Genomic DNA, 23,490 nt, shown 5'->3' with positions numbered 1-23,490 from the left:
AACTACTTTTTGCTTAATACATCGGTGCAATGTCTGCTTCATCATTCAATTATTGTCTGATGCATCGCCCCGAGGCAAGGGAGTTAACTGACTGTTAAAGTCCAGTTTTCACCCTTGACGAACTTGGCTGGAATTATAGGGATATAGAAGGGACATAAATCGCAATCGCAACTGGTGGCGCTACGATCGAGCCCAGAAATTCCAGTCTAGTTCGGCAAGGTTGGAAACTGGACCTTTATAGTCAGTTAACTCCCTTGCTTCGGGAAGATGTGTCTGATGTTCCAAAATACGTTCCGAGTTTGGTTTCCCCGATATGTTGGTGTTTCTGGGGCAAATGTGTGATTATAAATCATATGGTAAATCGGGCGTTTTCACTCAAACATTATATATATATATATATATATATTATAAAGTTAGTTCACTGAATAAAAATACGTGTTGATTAAAGATACGGAAATACACGAGATAATACTCTATTTGTATAAAAAATGTCATTCTTTAAATAATTGATGTAATACCATACGAGGGTTTGTTTGATATGTCCAAGCCTCACGTAGTACGAATTGACCTGAAGACATTATTAAGAGTGAGTGAGTTAATGAGTTAGGTTTAACGCCGCTTTAAACAGTATTCCAGTTATATCACGGCGTGTTAGCTTAATGTGTGAGGAAAGCCCGAAGTGATGCAGGTCTGAAACGTGAACCACTTCGGTTAAACCCACGAGCACGGGTATGGTGCTGACAAACCTAGAAACATAATCGGGGCGAACCGGGATTCGAACCCACAATCATAGGTTTCTGGCGTGCCAAAGAAACGCAACTCTGCACAACTAAACAGGGGCGCCTTAGACGACTGGGCCACCCGTGGATCTCTCTGGATTAATTTTGGTTTTGCTGACGTTTCAGGCCTTCCAGGACGGAGGTCATCTACAAAGCTCTTCCTGCCACAGTTAAACACTACTGACCACCACCTAACAGTGACATAGGAAGGGGCCAGGGGTACTCTAGGCTGTTGGTCTGAAAATACTTGATCACTGCATGCTCCTCAAGTTTGTCCATTTTCCAAAGGTCACAGACATAATAATAATAATAGTAATAATAATAATAATAATAATAATAATATTAATAATAATAATACACTGTAATATGGATAATGTACATTAAATATATATTTACCTCTCATGTATATAATTATATTTACTCCAAAAAATGTAGCTAGCTTGTACCCGGCTCTTTGAGTGTGTTCTGTCCATGTGAGGCCCAGAACTTCAAAATCAACCCTCGTATATTAGGAATAAATGTATGTACTCCTTACATATGAGATTGGCGATACGAAACACACTGGACTACTAATCTCTATCTATGTAAAACAACGCAGTGAGGTGACGTCAATGAAGTTGATTGTACGTAAAGAATATATTACTTTATGCTATAGATAATACCAACACCGTAATCAGTACTGAAACTGTGTTTGGGTCATGAAAGCTGAGTGCGGTCAGTGTGATGAAAACGCACAAGGTTTCTCCAACAGAATGAGGTTCAGGCTAGTGTGATTTACCTTCACAAGACTATGGACAAACAGGTCGATGTTAGTTGGTTAAACCACACTGAACTCAGTGGGGAATGGATAGATGATGATCTTTTGGGCGATATTAGATTTGAGCCTCAACGTGGATTTTACTAACGCTTCCCTATTTGAATTGCCTCTGTTTTCACATCATTCCTTGCGGTGCCGTTTTAATCACCTCGGACATCTGAAAGACTTGGTCCCGTACAGCTTGAGGCCACTCATTACTAAATGCACACGATCCGTGAAGATCCGGGGTAGAAAAGGTCTTCAGCAACCCATGCTTACCGTAAGAGGCAGCTGTGCTTGTCGTAGGAGGCGACTAAAGGGATCGGGGGGTCAGGCTAGCTGACTTTGTTGATGCATGTCATCGTATCCAAATTGGGATGCTCAAGATGTCAATCACTGGATTGTCTGGACCAGACTAGATTTTTTGCAGACCACCGTCATATAGCTGGAATATTGCAGCGTTAAACAACAAACAAACAAATTTAATGCATACATATTTACATGAACGTTGATTCACTGAACAACTCATGAATATAAACACTGCTCATTTATCTTTCCGTTCTTTAAGCGTGTAATTGTTGAGGGTACCATTCGCTGGCTCCATTCCTCTTCCCTCTTCTTCCCTGATCTGTTCTGCTCCGCTCACCAACGCCGCTCCATTCAACAACACCTCTCCATTCCACTCCACTGCACCGTTCTACTAAACTACGTCGTTCCATTCCACTTCACTCAACTATACGCCTCTCTGCTCCTCTCCCCTCACTACACCTCTCCATTCCACTCCACTGCACCGTTCTACTAAACTACGTCGTTCCATTCCACTTCACTCGACTATACGCCTCTCCGCTCCTCTCCCCTCACTACACCTCTCCATTCCACTCCACTGCACCGTTCTACTAAACTACGTCGTTCCATTCCACTTCACTCAACTATACGCCTCTCCGCTACGCTCCTCTCCCCTCCACTACACCTCTCCATTCCACTCCGCTGCAACGTTCTACTCAACTATGTCGTTCCATTCCACTTCACTCAACTATACACCGCTCCCTTCAGCTGCACTAAACGAAGATGCTCCGCTCCGTTTGCCTCAAAGTTCAATGCCGCTCCACTCAGCTTCGCCGCTCATCCTTTTCTCCGTCGCTTTATTCCGCTTCCCTCAACTACGCCGCTCAACCCCACCGCTGGATTGCAGTAAAAAGACAATGTGTTTAGGTGAGCAAGTGTGTTTAATTTGACGCCACCTTGAACAGTGTTACAGTTATATTACGGCGTGACTGACTGACTGACTGAGTATGGTTTTACGCCGCGTTTAGCAATATTCCAGCAATATCACGGCGGGGGACACCAGAAATGGGCTTCACACAATGTACCCATGTCTGGAATCGAGCCCGGGTCTTCGGCTTGACGAGCGAACGCTTTAACCACTAGGCTACCCCAACGCCCCCCAATGTAGGTCTTAGTTTACCTCTTTGGTGAAACCCATGAGCACGGTCATGGTGCTGACAGACCTATCCACAAAAATAGTACTAATTTGGGATTCGAACCACGATCAGGTTTATCGCACGTCTGAGCGCAACCCTGCACAGATTTCCCCCTTAAAACCTGACATTATTCATAGTTATATTAGCAGTTAAACTTGGTTCCACGATCCGATAAATATGCAAATAAGGAACTACTTTTTGCTTAATACATCGGTGCAATGTCTGCTTCATCATTCAATTATTGTCTGATGCATCGCCCCGAGGCAAGGGAGTTAACTGACTGTTAAAGTCCAGTTTTCACCCTTGACGAACTTGGCTGGAATTATAGGGATATAGAAGGGACATAAATCGCAATCGCAACTGGTGGCGCTACGATCGAGCCCAGAAATTCCAGTCTAGTTCGGCAAGGTTGGAAACTGGACCTTTATAGTCAGTTAACTCCCTTGCTTCGGGAAGATGTGTCTGATGTTCCAAAATACGTTCCGAGTTTGGTTTCCCCGATATGTTGGTGTTTCTGGGGCAAATGTGTGATTATAAATCATATGGTAAATCGGGCGTTTTCACTCAAACATTATATATATATATATATATATATTATAAAGTTAGTTCACTGAATAAAAATACGTGTTGATTAAAGATACGGAAATACACGAGATAATACTCTATTTGTATAAAAAATGTCATTCTTTAAATAATTGATGTAATACCATACGAGGGTTTGTTTGATATGTCCAAGCCTCACGTAGTACGAATTGACCTGAAGACATTATTAAGAGTGAGTGAGTTAATGAGTTAGGTTTAACGCCGCTTTAAACAGTATTCCAGTTATATCACGGCGTGTTAGCTTAATGTGTGAGGAAAGCCCGAAGTGATGCAGGTCTGAAACGTGAACCACTTCGGTTAAACCCACGAGCACGGGTATGGTGCTGACAAACCTAGAAACATAATCGGGGCGAACCGGGATTCGAACCCACAATCATAGGTTTCTGGCGTGCCAAAGAAACGCAACTCTGCACAACTAAACAGGGGCGCCTTAGACGACTGGGCCACCCGTGGATCTCTCTGGATTAATTTTGGTTTTGCTGACGTTTCAGGCCTTCCAGGACGGAGGTCATCTACAAAGCTCTTCCTGCCACAGTTAAACACTACTGACCACCACCTAACAGTGACATAGGAAGGGGCCAGGGGTACTCTAGGCTGTTGGTCTGAAAATACTTGATCACTGCATGCTCCTCAAGTTTGTCCATTTTCCAAAGGTCACAGACATAATAATAATAATAGTAATAATAATAATAATAATAATAATAATATTAATAATAATAATACACTGTAATATGGATAATGTACATTAAATATATATTTACCTCTCATGTATATAATTATATTTACTCCAAAAAATGTAGCTAGCTTGTACCCGGCTCTTTGAGTGTGTTCTGTCCATGTGAGGCCCAGAACTTCAAAATCAACCCTCGTATATTAGGAATAAATGTATGTACTCCTTACATATGAGATTGGCGATACGAAACACACTGGACTACTAATCTCTATCTATGTAAAACAACGCAGTGAGGTGACGTCAATGAAGTTGATTGTACGTAAAGAATATATTACTTTATGCTATAGATAATACCAACACCGTAATCAGTACTGAAACTGTGTTTGGGTCATGAAAGCTGAGTGCGGTCAGTGTGATGAAAACGCACAAGGTTTCTCCAACAGAATGAGGTTCAGGCTAGTGTGATTTACCTTCACAAGACTATGGACAAACAGGTCGATGTTAGTTGGTTAAACCACACTGAACTCAGTGGGGAATGGATAGATGATGATCTTTTGGGCGATATTAGATTTGAGCCTCAACGTGGATTTTACTAACGCTTCCCTATTTGAATTGCCTCTGTTTTCACATCATTCCTTGCGGTGCCGTTTTAATCACCTCGGACATCTGAAAGACTTGGTCCCGTACAGCTTGAGGCCACTCATTACTAAATGCACACGATCCGTGAAGATCCGGGGTAGAAAAGGTCTTCAGCAACCCATGCTTACCGTAAGAGGCAGCTGTGCTTGTCGTAGGAGGCGACTAAAGGGATCGGGGGGTCAGGCTAGCTGACTTTGTTGATGCATGTCATCGTATCCAAATTGGGATGCTCAAGATGTCAATCACTGGATTGTCTGGACCAGACTAGATTTTTTGCAGACCACCGTCATATAGCTGGAATATTGCAGCGTTAAACAACAAACAAACAAATTTAATGCATACATATTTACATGAACGTTGATTCACTGAACAACTCATGAATATAAACACTGCTCATTTATCTTTCCGTTCTTTAAGCGTGTAATTGTTGAGGGTACCATTCGCTGGCTCCATTCCTCTTCCCTCTTCTTCCCTGATCTGTTCTGCTCCGCTCACCAACGCCGCTCCATTCAACAACACCTCTCCATTCCACTCCACTGCACCGTTCTACTAAACTACGTCGTTCCATTCCACTTCACTCAACTATACGCCTCTCTGCTCCTCTCCCCTCACTACACCTCTCCATTCCACTCCACTGCACCGTTCTACTAAACTACGTCGTTCCATTCCACTTCACTCGACTATACGCCTCTCCGCTCCTCTCCCCTCACTACACCTCTCCATTCCACTCCACTGCACCGTTCTACTAAACTACGTCGTTCCATTCCACTTCACTCAACTATACGCCTCTCCGCTACGCTCCTCTCCCCTCCACTACACCTCTCCATTCCACTCCGCTGCAACGTTCTACTCAACTATGTCGTTCCATTCCACTTCACTCAACTATACACCGCTCCCTTCAGCTGCACTAAACGAAGATGCTCCGCTCCGTTTGCCTCAAAGTTCAATGCCGCTCCACTCAGCTTCGCCGCTCATCCTTTTCTCCGTCGCTTTATTCCGCTTCCCTCAAATACGCCGCTCAACCCCACCGCTGGATTGCAGTAAAAAGACAATGTGTTTAGGTGAGCAAGTGTGTTTAATTTGACGCCACCTTGAACAGTGTTACAGTTATATTACGGCGTGACTGACTGACTGACTGAGTATGGTTTTACGCCGCGTTTAGCAATATTCCAGCAATATCACGGCGGGGGACACCAGAAATGGGCTGCACACATTGTACCCATGTCTGGAATCGAACCCGGGTCTTCGGCGTGGCGAGCGAACGCTTTAACCACTAGGCTACCCGACCGCCCCATATCACGGCGTGTCATCTTGATGTGGAAACAAACCCCGAAGTAACGCCCATGATGAAACCCACGACCTGGGGTAGGGTGTTGACGAACTGACAAACTTAAACAAAGCGATTCTGGGATTCCGACCCTCGATCATTTGTTTCCCGCACATCAGGGACGCAACTCTGCACAGCTCCTCACTCCGTTCTGATCTTCCGTGACCCGTGACGATCCGGGGTAGAATAGGTCTTCAGCGACCCATGCTTGCCGTAAAAGGCGACTATGCTTGTCGTAAGATTCCAATAACGAGATAGGGTGCATGGCCAGGCTCACTGACTTGGTTGATGCATGTCGTCGTATCTCAATCGCGTAGATCGATGCTCATGATGTCAATCACTGGATTGTCTTGTCCAGACTGGATTATTTACAGACCGACGTCATATAGCTGGAATACTGCTGAGTGCAAACAAACAAACAATCTGATATCTCGTGATGAATGACCACTTGTTACGCATAAACGTATAATGGAAAGACTAATTAATCGTTTATCGTAACTTCATGCGCTTGTAGAAATGGTCGATATTAATTATGGACACGTGTGACCTTAAGGTTAAGCGTTAGCGCCTCTTACAGACCCTCAGAGGATACATACACATTTTTAATATAAACATTTTAGGGGACAGGGCGAACCGCCTGAAATATGTGCCCCACCAACAACACTCCTGTCTGGCGCCCGGCATTAAGGGGCTAAAACAAGACTAGTCGTCTCGGAGTCAGGACACTGCGTCTGAGTGGTGTATTCATGTTAAACTGCGGCATGGTATCTCAGTGAGCTAGCGCTATAAATCAGCATCAGTCCGGACTGGTACAAGCAGCCACACACACACGTACATGCACGTCGCTATATAAGTGCAATGATCTTGGACGCGACGTTAAACCCAATTTCACCTCAACCTCTGATGTGCAGATGTATACTTGTAGTATCATGAAACGTATTCGAGATTCGTTATCATGATTCGTGTAAAATAAAACACAACATTCATTCGTTCTTACCTCAATATACAGCGAAGTTGTGCAGTCTGCCATGAAACAAATATATTCAATACAGCCCATGAAAGTCTATAATAGGGGGCAAGTCTAGATTACTGCAGTTTTAAAGAGAATCTCTGGGCTCCTTTTTATTATATTTCGTTAAGATAATCTAATGACTTTTTTTCTGTAAAATATGTTCATTTAAGAGACTAGATCATAGCCTACGAAGTTGTGGTAGTAGTATTATAAGTAACGAATGGTGCAGTCAGAATGACAATGTTGTGGCGAAGGCAATGCTGATCGCGTAGCTATAGACCTTTTGCGTGCAATATATACCTATATACAACTTACCCCCGACAAAGCTCACTAAAATAAACGTTTTATGGCTTTAGTAGCTGAAGCAAGAAGATCCTACCACTGAACTCCTTGCTCCTCGGAACTTCAACACTACAAACCGAAACCGTCTCAACTGACAAAACCAGTTTCACAAAACCGGTTCACGTTTTATAGCCGCTGTTCTACCGCCCTCGGGAAGGAATAGAATCAGCTTGAGCGAGTTGTCAGTAGCCTTTGTTTTGGTGAGTTTCCGATTGGCTTGTTTTCATTTGTGGAGATTTTATCAGTTGTTTAGCTGGCCTCGAGGCTTCAGAAGACAGCGAATACCACAGAAATAGCTCGATCCGGTCGCAGTTGGGCTTGTTATGCCGAAGGATCGGCTTCGCCTCAAATCAAGCGCAGAAAACGACGGACCGCCGGCCTCTTGACCACGGGGAAATTACACCTGTGTTTTGCACCTGGTAAAATGCGGTGTGACAGACAAATGTGTCAGTGAGTGGCTGGTGGAGTACAGAAGACGATATCGAAATCCAGGGCAAGATTTGTAAATGACCTGGATTTTTACTGACCCAAACCGAACTACAAAATAAAACAACGCAGGCACAGAAGGGGATCGAGTCACGAGGTATAAGAGCGATCAGATATTTCTTTCAAAATGGAAGGGCTACGTTGTTCATGGCTCGTGAGGACTACAGTCGTCATATCGCTCGTGCTCGGAGACGTCACGGGCACCTACGCAACGATGAGTACAGCATTCTATGCCGATAATGACTTACAACAGACGGTGCTTGTAACAAGATTACCCGGCAGAGAAAAACGGGAAATGCAACAAGAAATATTAACACTACTCGGCCTTCACCAGAAACCGAAACCCAAGACTCACGGCAAAGGAGACTCTGCTCCTAAATTTATGATTGATTTGTATGAAAAACTTAAAAACGAAGATGGGGAAATTATGGATGATGATACCGTGTTTCGGAGGAACGCTTCTATCGGATTAAACCCAGATTTACTGGATGGTTCGGACGTCATTATGAGTTTTGTCAATCACGGTAAGTGTACACTCTGTAATCGCGTCTCGTTAATCCAGTGTCAATATTTACCTGTGTGCTATTTCTATTCTCTGCATGATGGTTAAAGCGATGTTATTCCCTTTACTCTATATTCCCCGTGGATGTGGAATTATTCTGTGCAATATTCTCACTTGATTTGCATGCTACGTTATGGCAATGATGTAGGTGCTGGTTGTAGATAGGTTGAATGGATTTTTTAAAATACTCATTACATAACAAATGTTGGTAATATAGTCATACTAATTAGGTTTTTTTTAACGTTGTTTTCTAATACATTACATAAACGTTTTATATATTATGCACAGGCTGTTCTCTTTCCGACTTGTCTACCACATATGTCGACAGAAACAGACATGTGATATTTTTTGCTCCCCAGATCAGTGTTATCTGGGCTGTTTCATTCACGAGGGCCGTTAATCGAATGAGATGTTGCTATTTTCTGAACGCGTGGAAAACAGACGTTAATATTTCATGACGGTTATCAGCTGACGAATACATGTTTGTTTTCCCTACATCAGAGATAACATCGTTTATAAAAGATATGAATGTCTTAACCGTAAGAATGGCAGAATAAATAATCAGACGTATTTGTGACTGTCATGAAAATAGGAGCTTTCGTTATGTACATCATTAATATTTGACTTGTATCCTACTCCCAAGGACGATGTCATGGTTGTTAAGGGACGCGATTGCGTTCAAACACGTGCTTGCATTGAGGCGTGAATAAGACGCGGTTTAATATGTTTTCGTTTAAATTATTATCATTATGATTAGCTACAAAATGTGTGTCTGTCTATATATATATATATATGTATATATGTATGAATGTATATGTATATATATTAGGTGTATAAGTATTAAGTATACACAAAAAACTCCTTTGTCCACACATGATCTTTCGCCGTTCAACAGCTCTTCAGGTGCATATATGTACTTCCAAGAAAAAAATCAAAGACTGTTGGATTTTTCCACGCCCGAAATTGAAGGCAACTTATCTCGAGTGTTGCATTTAGTGGCTCTTTCTGTTCAAAACGAGTTGTCACCAATCAGTCGGTTTATGAACAAGTACACACCTTGGATTGATAAATGACAGATGCGACTACTCTTCCAATGAATAAACATTTTAGAGCAACTATGGTGCTAAAATCTAATTGTCCACCATCAAACACAATGAGACAGCATGACCTTGCCCTGTTAGTAGATCAAGTACGGTGAAACAAACCCATGTTAGATACTGTTCGCATCAAGTCATTGAACACGATGAGACATGGACGTTAGATCGAAGATGATGTTACCGTGCTACTTGGCTGTAGAATAGTAATCTTATCTTAACGAATTCAACAAGCAAAACTGTTTTCAGCTGCCACACAGTTACAATACGTTGAATGGAGATCACAATTTACCTGCTGCTGCTGCTGCTAATATATGCAGCATTTAGTACCAATTCAAAAACAATGTTTTAGAACCAAAGACCTTTATAGCAGGCTGCTTAAATTATAAGAATCAGTGCTCTACTGAATATTGTTGTAGGGGTTTTGTAGTCTGTCTGACCCCAGGGCGTATATTATTAACACACACACACACACACACCTCTCTCTCTCCCCCCCCCCCCCCCCCCCCCCCACACACACACACACACACACACCCATATTCCAGTTGCCATTCTCATTCGCAGCTCCCCCGAAAGCAGCCTCTAAGATACTTGAGGGTTCCTCTATGGAATTGTTTTCAATTAACCATTTCCATAACTTATTTCGGGACTATGTGTTAGGGTAGGTTTGATGTTGGTTTGTGTGTTATCGGGTACGTTGCTGCCGTGTGTGAACAGTTTACAACGTGACACTGTAGTGTTTCCAGCCAGTAAGCCCCTTGACTCATCAAGTCCCAGGGCGTGAGATTGTAATAACAGTATTACCACGTTTTGAAGGGTGTCTAATGCTCACTGACAGGGTGAGTTATGGACAGTAAAAAAAGGCTTATGTTGTCACTATGTACCTCCTTAATCAGCTCCTTCTATAACAGTCAATCTACACTCGTCTACACCCCGAAGGGAAGTCTCCCTGAACTTCATTAAGCACATGTGGTATAAATTGTCCCCAAACTCAAGTCGGGCTTGTAGCCTTTTCATCGCCTACAAACCTTTATGTGGCGACCGTGCGTGTGTTTGTATGGTAAGCTGTAGGTTAAACATGGCTTGTTCTCCGTCACTGAGAGGCGGGTCACGGCTCAATGGGAATACTACCTTTCTGATCTCAGCCACTTCATGCTCTATTGAGTTTCAAGAACGCATTGAAAGTAAATATTATTTAAACTACCTCTTGGAAGTGCATTAGCCTCTAGGGGGCGTTGTGTAGACAGTATTTTTTATGGGCCGTCTCGAAAAGGAGACTTTTGAAATGTCGGTTATGAATATTCATAAGATTGTAGGAGTAGTCCCTGTGACCCCGGTAGAGTTTCTTAATAATGAGGTATACCGAGCTGCGCCGGGGGTCAGGATCAGCAGCTTTACCGTCTTGGTACTGGGGTTCTCCCGTTGAGTAACACCTTACAGGGGATGATTACAGAAAATCGTGGCTGTAACACAAATAAAAATATTTTTTATTGACTCTCAGGATAGAACAGGTCTTCAGCAACCTATGTGTCGTAAAAGGCGACTATGCTTGTCGTAAGAGCTAGGCGACTAACGGGATCGGGTGGTCCGGCTCGCTGACTTGGTTGATATGAAGCATGTCATCGTATCCCAATTGGGTGGATCGATGCTCCTGATGTCAATCATTGAGTTGTCAGTTCCAGACTCGATTATTTACAGACTGCCGTCATGTAGCGGGAATATTGCTGAGTTCGGCATTAACTAACAAACAAACAAAAGCCTTCGGCCGCGTAGGATACATGGGTTTATAAAAATAATTTTATTTGTGTGCAACTACGAATTCCCGTGGTGTGATCTATATGCTGTGCTATGCACTGACTTCACTGAATGTGTCTTGTCTAATCCCACAGTACAGACACGCTTTACGATTAAGCTACAAAATATGCGACTATGCTTCAAAGACTTCCTTCACCACCGCGTCATACCTAGACTAACATTTAGTCTCTGAAATCTTATATTACACAATATCCTTCTTGACTCTAAAAATATTTAAAAAATCCCTATGCTGGTTGTGGAATAGAGATAGCTTGAGCTGGCTAGACTTGCTTTTGTATGCATTTCTAGATTATTATTTTTTCATAAAATAAATATATTTCATAAAATAAATATATTCCACGGTCATGGTGCAGGACTACGTCATACCTAACGTGAAGGGTGACTTCTTGTTATCTGCATGGCGTTCGGCATTAAGGGGATAAAACAAGGACCGGTCGGCTGGGAGTCAGTTTACTGTGTCTGAGTGGTGTATCCGTGTTTAACTTCGGCGTGGTATCTCAGTGACCTGGCATAATAAAACCGACTGATATAAGCAGAATCACGCATCAGCCGATGTACGTCGCTGTGTATGTACAATAATATTGAAACACACGTTAATCCTCGTTTCTACCACTGTCCGGGTGCCATGTCAAAATAGGTTCCCCAGTACCCCATGCTTTGTGAGGGTGAGTTAAAATTCAACGTCGCATCGGCTTTATTTCAGCCATATAGCGACGAGACCAAGTTAATATATTCACAGTTTAGTTATTTATGCAAAGTTATATTTAAAAACAAGTTATGAAACATATTTGAGCATACTATATTTAAACACAATTTATGAAACCTGTTTGGGCATAACACTATCATTAATACATTTTAAAACACGGGCTATAGGCCACAGTAACAAAAGCCAGGCAACCTCGCTCATTGTGGCGAAAGAGGATCGGGTGGTCAGGCTGGATGACTTGGTCGATAGGCTGCCGTCGTACCCCGACCACGCGGATCTTTGCTCACAATATCAGTCACTGGAATTTCTAGTCCAGACTCGATTATTTACAGTCCGTCTTCATATCGCGAGTGCAGCGTTAAACAACAAAACAACAACGAACGCCATAATATGGCCCGAGCATTGCTGAGGCGTAAACGTTCATTCACTCACTCTTTATCTTAATATTAACGTTTTCAGCAAACTTTAATGTTCCGTGCCTTTTCTTAAGTAATTTATTCCTTCATTTATGATATTGTACAGCATAATCACCTCAATAATGTCATTAGTGAGTTATTGAGTGGATGTTTTTGCGCGCAGCTAACATATCCAGCCTCATCACTTAGCAACCCACCCTTGCCGTAAAAGGCGACTATGCTTGTCGTAAGAGGCGACTAACGGGATCGGGTGGTCAGGCTCGCTGACTTGGTTGCTGCATGTCTTCGTATCCCAATTGCGTGGTTCGACGCGCATGATGTCAGTACCTGGATTGTCTGGTCCAGATTCGATTATTTACAGACCGCCGTCATACAGCTGGAATATTGGTGAGTGCGGTGTTAAACAACAAAACGACAAACAACAGACAAACTGTATAGATAAATTAGTTGTATATGGTAATATATGCTTGTCTAAGAACCGACTAAAGGTGGTTGGGTGGTCAGATTCTGTGACCTGGCTGCTTGTATACCATCATACCCCGATGGCGTGGATTGTTTCCCATGCTTTCAGTCACCGGTTTATTTCATCCAGATTATATTACAGTAAACTACGGTTATAACGAACACGCTTATAACGAACTGACGGATATAACGAACTTACTTTTTTTGGTCCCGACTATTTACTGTTGTTATTCTGTATATATGCTTATAACGAACTACGGTTATAACGAACTAAAATTAGTAGTCCCTTTGAGTTCGTTATAACCGTACTTTACTGTATTAAAGTCGCGCTGCCATGTAGCCTGAGCATTAACTTTCATTTATACGGTAAAGAAATACATTTCACGTTTAATCTATATTTTTTCACAGACTAACCTTCTGTCGTTTATGTCAGGAAAACAGAAAAAAATAGATCAAACGTTTTCTAAATTTAAGAGTCCTTGGAGCAACATAAATCTCAATGTTTGGGTTTGTTTTGTCCAGGTAGATCAAGTGAAAACAGGAAAGTATTCGGACGAACGCACACAGCACTAAAAACATGAAAAAGGCTTACTGGAATTTCCCCACATTTCCGCCAATGATACTGAAATGCCGTGTGTGTTTGCCATACCAATGGCTTCTTCGTCTCCTGGCAACCTGTGTAAACAAGAGCATTGCATAATCCCGAGAAAGGAATTCCATGTGCACTAAGTCCAATCCTAAATCGTTTGACATCTCACACCAAACAAGCAAGCCTGCAGTTGGCAAACAGAAGCCCCGTATGGGGGGAATTTAGCCGCGTTTTTAACATAGATCCGGCCATCGTTTCGGGTCAAAACATGCGGTTTTGTTTTTGTGTGTGTTTGATAATTTGAGATTCACTTAGCGGTGCATAGTCAGCGCGCACTGATCAAGGAGTCGAATGTTAAGATGGACTGACGATTAAATGAATGGATTGATGGATGGCTGATGCGTGCGTGCGTGCGTGTGTGCGTCTGTTTGTACTTGTCCGGACTAATGTCGGTTTTACAGTGAGAGAAATGTTTATTTTTGCGTCACATGCACAAGTGGTCATGGTAAAAACATTTGACATCATAAAAGTTCAAAATAAAAACTTGTGCATCCAGCCTTACTTGTCTTATGAGACACATTAAAATACACATTGTATTCTATGTTAAAAAAAAGAAGATATGAAATAATAAAACCAATTTTTAAAAAACTTTTTTGAACATAACAGTAATAACGACTTTTGTAGTTTTGTCTTCTTTCTATAGTTCTATAGGTACGTAGTTTGTAACCGTTTGCTTTATTTCTCTCGTCCCATACAGCAGCATACCATTTATCGTTATCATCAGCAGTGGGAACGTTTCTAACATGTTTAATTGTCAAACCCGATCTCAATAAGTCCACATTAAAATGAGTTAAAACCTTAAAAAATGTCAGTTTTGTATTGCTAGACTCTCAAGATACCATGCCACAGATTAAGGTGAATACCCTCCTCAGAAACAGTGTACCGACCCGGGGCAGACGCTCTATCCACTAGACCACGGAGGCGGTCCCAATAGAACTATTTACTGTTAATGTGAAAGCTGACGCAAACCATTAAACGTACCGAAATAGTCGCGCATGCTGAGCATCATATCATTCGAGGTAAATTATGGTAATAATCCATAAATGTTTGAAACCGATCCCGATACAGTACGTGACCTCGTGACTCCCACGAAGGTGACGTTTGTACAGAATGAGAGGTTGATTCAGACCCCCATTCTCATTGTAGTGCCAGAGTTTCATTTGCATTCTCATTATAGTGACAGGGGTCATTACATTCTCATTATAGTGCCAGGTGTCATTTGCACTCCCATTATAGTGCCAGGGGTCATTTGCATTCTCATAGCGCCAGGTGTCATTTGCATGCCCATTATAGTTCCAGGTGTCATTTATATTATCATTATAGTGCCAGGTGTCATTTGTAGTATCATTATAGTGCCAGGTGCCATCTAAGTTGTCATTGAAGAGATAAATGTAATAAAAGTTGTCATTATTGTGCCAGGTGCAATTTACATTATCTTTATAGTGCCAGGTGCAATTCTAGTGACCGTTAGTGTGACTGGTTTCTTTTCACTTGCCATTAAATGGACAGGTGTCGTTTCAGGATCATTATGGTGATAGATGTCATATTAATTCTCAAGTATTGATGCATCACACATAAATAGAACCTGCCTCTGAACCAGCGTGACGGATGGACGGGGCCAATAATACACGGGTGAAGGACTCGGAGGTCTCACCCCCGACAGGAATAGTCGCACCCCTCCCGGTTCACCCGTCCTTCCTCATCTCGGGTTGTACCTGCAAACGTTGTGGCTGAGACATAGTTCATTGTGAGAATATTCGTTACAGTTTGGAATGGACATTATTTTGTAAATACTACATAATCGATCACTGCGTCATCGTTAGAGGAAGAGAAGGAACATTTAAAACGTGTTACCCGGCAAGAAATATTTATTTGTATAAACTTTGTAATGTGTTAATGATAACATAGTGGAAAGGAGAAGATTTTACAATCTTTTTCTCTTTAATTTCAACAACGGCCACACAAACGACCTTTCGTTTCTTTTGTTATGTTCTATTTATTTTCCTGTAACAAGTTTACGTTACACGTATATTAAATTAAATGTTGAACTCCCTTCGGTAACAGTAGTAAGATATACATCAGATTCTAATTCAAGATATGAAAGACATTTGCATGAAACTCAGCACATACTCGTATATCAACAGAAGTACTGTTGGGTACATACACTTTACAAATTCATTAGTATTTAGTATTTCCATAGCACTATAGGGTTAAAGCGTTAGCTCGTCACGCCGAAGACCCGGGTTCGATTCCCGACATGGGTACAATGTGTGAAGCCCGTTTCTGGTGTCCCCCGCCGTGATATTGATGGAATATTGCTAAAAGCGGCGTAAAACCATACTCACTCACGCACTCACTCATAGCAATATAGTTTAAATACTACACATTGCATGATTGTGGAGCCCAACAGTTTAGGCATTATGTGCTTTTTTAAATGTGAAACAGTATTGTGTTTATTCTTTAATGAGGTTGGTTGGTTGGTTGGTTGGTTTGTTGTTTAACGCCGCACTCAGCAGTATTCAAGCTATATGACGGCGGTCTGTTAATAATCCAGTCTGGTCCAGACAATCCAGTGATTGATATCATGAGCATCGATCCACGCAATTGGGATCGATGACATGCATCAACCAAATCAGCGAGCCTAACCACCCGATCCCGTTAGTCGCCTCGACAAGCATAGCCGCCTTTAACGGCAGGCATTGATTGCTGAAGACCTATTCTACCCCGGATCTTCACGGGTCCTGTAATGAGGCCACCGGCCCGTGTTTGCCTTATGATGTACAGTATTACTACTGATGATAATTAATGACATCTTTAAAATATCTATTGGATTTCTTTAGTGCTAAGAAAATATATTTACCTACACTGTTAGAAAGACAGATTTGAGCTAGAGAATATCATTTCAAGTTTTGGATGGTTTGAATGGACACAATAATACTTTCGTAAAATGATGTCTCTTAAACCTGCATAAAACAGTGAAAGTTTATATATACCTGAAATCAAGGCAAACTGATACATTAAACCTATTAACCAGAGATTGTCATCAAACGAAACTAAATTATTCGTACTAATACTAACTGTAAACATGTAGACTAAGTTGGGGTCTAGTGTGAGTAGTATCTGGGTAATACAAAGGTCAGCATATGTAATATGATCAGGATGGCTCGACAGTATCCGCCAGCTTTCACGTTAATTTTCGATCTTTTAACCTATTTGCCATATTTCATTCATGTCCAATGCTAAGGTAATCAGAGCTCCAGATAAGTTTTTGGTGTTGTGGTTATTTTACCCATGCATTTTCAAATCATTGGGTATCAGTAATTCTATCTGGGTATTCAAATTTCTGTAACCCACTTGTTTTTACACATGTGGGTATTTAAGTTAAATATTTGACAACACTATTCATCTAGTCCTTGCAAACTGGTGTCATGTGGGTAAGAGAGCCTTATGGGACTCACAAATACCACGATACTTCCACAAGAAAGTGTGATGGCAAATGGTCATGATGTAACTGTTGGCAAGGTTGACAGAATGCCTGTTTATAATTTCAAAATAAGTTGCTGATTCGCTAATCGAATACGCAGGGTTACTTCACAATATTTATATTTGTAGCGTATCTGTAATGTTCGTTGCGTATTTGGTACGCTTGGATTTTCTTTTACTGCGTATTTCTGCATTTCTGATGCGTATTTTACGCAGATACGCAGCTTATCTGGAGCTCTGGGTAATTATTTCACCAAATGGTATGAAAATAGGTCCAGCCCTCTTATTGCTTGTCGTGAGAGGCGACTATATTGAATCTGGAGGTGAGGCTCCGTGGCGTGGATCACGGCGTGGCATCGTTACTTGACTTGATATCCCACCCACTGGTGTCTCTGGCCCAGATTCGATGGTCTAGTGGTAGAGCGCCTGTCCGGAGAGGAGAAGGTCGGTGGTACGGTCTCGTCACCAGTAATAGATGGTACTTGTTGTCACCCTGCCTGGCGTCCCAATAAAGGGACTCAAACAAGGACTGGTCGGCTCGGAGTCAGTATACTGTGTCTGAGTGGAGTTTCCATGTTAAACTGCGACGCATACTTAAATTTTGTCAGCTTTCCAGCAACAAATCTTCAATGTCTGTCATACATTATAAGTTTAGAAAACTGCCTATCACTTTCACGAATACATTGAGCTCAACAATTCAAAAATATTTGGAGAATGTTTTGACGGCCTGGAAACATTATGTTTATGGTAATGGTTCTCATTATGCGGTTTAAAAGACCAGTTGAACTTGGGAAGTTTTGTTTTAAGGATAAGAAGTCCCATTAAGCTCTGTTACTGCCTGTACAAAATCCGTATTGCACACCGTGGCAGAGTGTCAAGATTGTCCAGATCGTATAGGAAATTGTTTTCTTTATTGTTTTATGCTGCACTCAACTATTTTCCATCTGTATTACGGCGGTCTGTAAGTAATCGTGCCGGGATCAGACTATGCAGTGATTGGCATGAGCGTTCATCAACACAATTGGGCTTGGTTTTAGTTTGTTTGTTGTTTAACGCCGCACTCAGCAATTTTCCAGCTATATGACGGCGGTCTGTAATTAATCGAGTCTGGACCAGACAATCCAGTGATTAATATCACGAGCATCGATCCACGCAGTTGGATTGCCTGACCCCCCGATCCCGTTAGTCGCCTCTTACGACAAGCATAGTCGCCTTTTACGACAAGCATGAGTTGCTGAAGACCTATTCTACCCCGGATCTTCACAGGGTTACACAATTGGGATACGATGACATGCATCAACCAAGTCTAACCACCCGATCCCGTTAGCCGCCTCTCTCTTCAAGCATGGGAAAGTCAATTCTAACCGGATCTTCACGGAGTTTTATAGATGTTTCTATTCCTACTACTGATTCCTAACTTCTCTGTGACCTAAACATTTGAAGAACATCCTTCGAATAAAAACCTTTTCTTTTTCATCTCCTGATGCCTTTTTTTATCTTTGTAGGCAACCACGTTTTAATATCGCCTACATTCCATACACGTCTGGTCATATTCTATTCAAACGATTTATTTTGGTACAAATGGAAAAGAATTGTTTTGATGTGAAGTTCTCAGCTGATTTCCTCTGTATCCACCCAGGCCATTCAAGACCATCTACTTTTGTGCAGCTCCAGTGATGTAGACCGTACGGTCTTCTTGTCAAAAACGAGGAGTCATCAGTGATAATTAAGGAAGAACTTAACTGAAGTAGTTCGGGCGTTTCGCCCTCGTTACACTCTCATGCGATTGCATAAAAGAGGCACCAGTCACAGTAGGCCCGAAGCCGTCTCTATACGTTCCTATAAAGGAACATTGCTTCTCGTTGGCGCCACTTTGAAGTCAGAAGACATACTCAGACTTATGGAGAATTTTGTTTTTAAATTTTAGCTCATAAACTGATTTCAGTTTATAATTTAAATGGAGTTTGTCCCTTTCGCAATTATATATTTTTAGAGACTAAGCGTTAGTCCATGTGTTCTGAAGCAGTATGCGTTGTTTTGTCTCTCGGCTGTACAATATCTTATGAATTCGAGTTTTCCCGGGATTGGAAATTTTGACGATACTCATACCGTTGTTAAAAATCCTCCGACAAACAACCACATTGAAGATGTAAACAAAGATGCTGTTTCCGAATATGGTTACTGGCGAGATATATGGCTATTTGTAATACGTTCTATGTCAGGCTCTCCGTCACAACACATTTACGCATTATTTACGGAATTGTGCGCATGTCGCAGAAGGATACGGGAACCGGTTGTCAAACATCCAACACTGAGCTCAGGATGCTCTTATCTGCTTCTTCAAATCGAAACTATCAAACGATCAGATTCTTAAAGTTTTAGCAATGCCAGTACTCCATGTATAGTTTCAGGGCCCATCAAGAACGTATGCAAGGTTGTCGGCTCTGCTTACTTGCAATACATTAGTTATTCGGGGAAAGTAACACTAGCAAGGAACGTTTGCACCTTTAAGATTGTTTGTTTGTTGTTTAACGCCGCACTTAGAAATATTCCATCTATATGACGGTGGATCCGCGATCCAGCAGTTGGATAAGATGACATGCATCCACCAAGTCAGAGAGCACGACCACTTGATCCTCCCGTTAGTCGCTCTTACGACAAGCATAGTCGCCTTTTACGGCAAGCATGGGTTGCTGAATGTGACTTTGAGGAAGTCATATTGCCTTACAATATGTCATAATATAATGTGGAAACGCCGACGGACATGTAATCATGTTTTAGGTTTGTAACTTAAAAGCCCTAAGGCCACACGTGTTTTTTTTCGTTATTGGTCGCATCTGTCTTCTGTAAATGTAAAGGATTAGACATCACATTGTTTCCGTTCCGCCGAACTGTTTCCCATCTGAAAGATTTGTTTGTTTGTTTGTTGTTTAACGCCGCACTCAGCAATATTCCTGCTATATGACGGCGGTCTGTAAATAATCGAGTCTGGGCCAGACAATCCAGTGATTGACAGCATGAACATCGATCAACGCAATTTGGATCGATGACATGCATCAACCAAGGCAGCGTGCCTGACCCCCCGATCCCGTTAGTCATCTCTTACGACAAGCATAGTCGCCTTATACAGCAAGCAGGGGTTGCTGAAGACCTATTCTACCCCGGATCTTCACGGATCCCCATATGAATGAAACTATTTGTCATATGAACACCGTTCTGTTTTTATCATACTGTGGGTGTTTTTGTTTTCGAAAATGAGACGGAGGTAGACACGGGACCTTAGTGATCTAAAGCACTACGAATGATGAGTTGCTTACCAAATCTATCCCAGGATCCGCTAATCGTTTGCTCGGTGCAAACTAGCCTTAATGATGATTGATCTCCTTAAACTGTTCTTCTACATTAAACTGACAAGCCGTAATTTCACTCCTGATCCAACCCACCGCCTCCGTGGTCTAGTGATAGAGCGTCCGCCCGGAGAGCGGAAGGTCCTGGGTTCGATCCCCGGCCGCGTCATACCAAAAGACGTTAAAAGATGGTACTTGTTGTTACCCTGTCTGGCGCTCGGCATTTAGGGGCTAAAACAAGGACTGGTCGGCTCGGAGTCAGTATACTGTGTCTAAATGGGGTATTCATGTTAACCTGCGACATGGTATCTCAGTGTGCTAGCACTATAAATCGGCATCAGTCCGGACTAGTACAAGCAGACACACACACACACACACACACACACACACACACACACGTGCATGCCTCTCGCTATATAGGTGCAATAATCTTGGACGCGACGTTAAACCCCATTTCACCTTCACCTCTTCTACATCAAAATGACAGGCCGTAATTTCACTCCTGATCCAACCCCGTTAAATCCAACTCACGCACTCAAAAATTAGACAATACCATCAACACATTGCCAATAGAAGGACACAATGTTACAATATTACGTGGAGTGATTGCAGTGCGATCGTGCACGGTAAGGAGAAATAATGAGAAATTTGTTAATTCCGGAACTACAGTTCGTGTTAAGTTTGACTTGTCAGATACACGTTCAAAATGGCCAGAATTCCTGGCTGAGAAATAACTACAACTACATAACCAGCCATAATGGTTTAGTTTCAAGTACACCAGACAAAGAACAGGGCGAAGGTTTTTCATCGTGTTGAATCTGTTTGTCATCCCTTACGAAATAAAATTTGGCGGCGACAAACAAACCTGACATGGGAAGTAATGTCTGTATGTGTTCGGTTTACTTGTGCCTCGTGATGGGCACACAGATTAGAGTTGGAGAGTTTGCAAGTCTTGGCTTCGAGGCTTATTGGCAACAGAATAACATTTTGTCAGCCAGGCAAGATTTCATCGGAAATTCCAGGAATCTTCTGTTCCTGAGCATGCACTCAATCAGATCCCGACCGGTTCGCCCTGACCGAGCCAAGCCAGCCCAAAAAACCTACACGTTTCTACGGAGTTGGCGATATGTCACTGGGCCTATACAAGTGTTTTATCTCAGATACCGCTGCACTCACAACACAATGTAAATATCGGAGCTAAACTTGCATGGGAAATGTTTACCATGGCCCTGTGAACGTGATTAGATTCTAAGAATTCAAGTTAGAGAACCAACCATCTTGTAGTTCATATTTGCTTGTTTGATCGACGAATGGTAGTCCCACAGCTTGTATCGCTTACGATCTCCAAGGAAATGATTCAACCGTCCATGCTTTATCGCGACATGTATACATGTTCTGACATTGTTTCTCGTGTTGAGATTGGCATTAATGAAACGTTAATGACGAAGTCTTTCACATGACGCGAAGTCGATCATGTCAAGGCCAGTTATTAAGATATTGAATTATTTTTTTTTGGACTTGAAATGTTTGTTTCTTCAAAGAAAAACAACGTTTTTGAATGGCATATGTTCGACATATGTGTTTTTTTAGGCCTTGTTCATTTCACCCCGTGTTTTAACAAGCTACATATGGGTCACTTCCGTTACATGGCTACCCAGATGGCGCCACCTTGCAGAGCCCATCACAGCAATAACCCGTGGAAAAACACAGCCCACCAGACTCGGATCCGTTACTTACGCTCTTTAGCTATTATGTCTGCTCTGTCTAGTGATCCCACTAATGCCTGCCCCGACATCGGGCAGCTAGACAGACACAGATAACTGATGTTTTGGACCGCCTCCAACACAAAACTACAGTGGCGCTCCTAGCGGCAGACATGTGTACTTGAAAGGTTGATCAATGCTTGTAGGGGGTGGCATTGTGCTGCTGTGGACATGCTATATTATGGCTGGGGGGGGGGGGGGGGGGGGGGGGGGGGGGAGGGATAGGTCACATCTCTAATCTGTAAGTCAACAGGATTTAAGTGTAATCAGCATTGGCATAAGGAGCTACATGCAGTTATATCAAGGATATTACATGGTTCAACGGGTGTTTTTGGTTTAGAGGCTGACACAGGTGTAATGGGACTGTCCATCCCCGAACCTTCTCTGGATCAGTCTGTGTAAACGAAGGAAGAAGTCCTTCAGTTAAAGGTATTTCATATTCCTAGAAGTGGAATTATTTCATAAAATATGTAACTAAATATAGTAACAGCGATTGAATCTTGAATCCATACATTTGAATACAGCGTTTTTTCCAGATAAGATCATATTTATTGCAATACATTCCATTAAAGAACAGATGCAATGTACAACAGAGCTACAACGAACATTTACATAAGCACATTAAATATGCATACATTAATTACAAGGGTATTAAAATAAAGTAAGTCTTTAATTTAAATGATGGGGATGTTGATGGTTTATGTTTTATTGGTTGACATTTAAATATGAAAACAACTGGTGTTGATTGAGGGGATATTATTGAAGAAAATATTGTGGAACGTACCATCTTCACATAAGTAATCTCTAGATAAATATGAATATTTAAATAATTTGTTCCTTTTAATATAAGATAGGTCATTTTTATTCGGTGGTAACTGCGTTGACTTCACTTATATTGTATCAACGAAAATGATAAACGATCGTAGGGATGTAAAAATATACACAAAAGAACAGTTATTAATAAGTAGAGATATTTCCCTAAAATTATCCAGACTGTGATGTTATTATTGCAAGAGGTAAGCTTGCATAAGCTTAAATGTATCGGGATGATGGTA

General features: G+C 41.9%; 1 protein-coding gene across 2 annotated transcripts in view; it reads left to right on the top strand.

The window, feature by feature from the left end:
- Positions 1-7,784: 7,784 nt before the first annotated feature.
- The window catches only part of LOC124131688 (bone morphogenetic protein 7-like), a 40,542-nt gene continuing 24,836 nt past the window's right edge, over positions 7,785-23,490 (top strand). The window contains exon 1 of one of the 2 annotated variants that reach the window (XM_046495139.2): positions 7,785-8,662. In XM_046495139.2, coding sequence (XP_046351095.1) covers positions 8,266-8,662 — 397 coding nt within the window. In that variant the 5' untranslated portion in view covers positions 7,785-8,265. The remainder of the gene's footprint in view (positions 8,663-23,490) is intronic. The other variant, XM_046495140.2, reaches the window with a different exon arrangement.

This window comes from Haliotis rufescens, unplaced genomic scaffold (genome assembly GCF_023055435.1).
Source record: "Haliotis rufescens isolate VD_foot unplaced genomic scaffold, xgHalRufe1.0.p SCAF_1, whole genome shotgun sequence".
NCBI lineage: Eukaryota > Metazoa > Mollusca > Gastropoda > Lepetellida > Haliotidae > Haliotis > Haliotis rufescens.
Note: the sequence above shows the minus strand (reverse complement) of the source record. Positions and strands in the feature narration are given on the sequence as shown.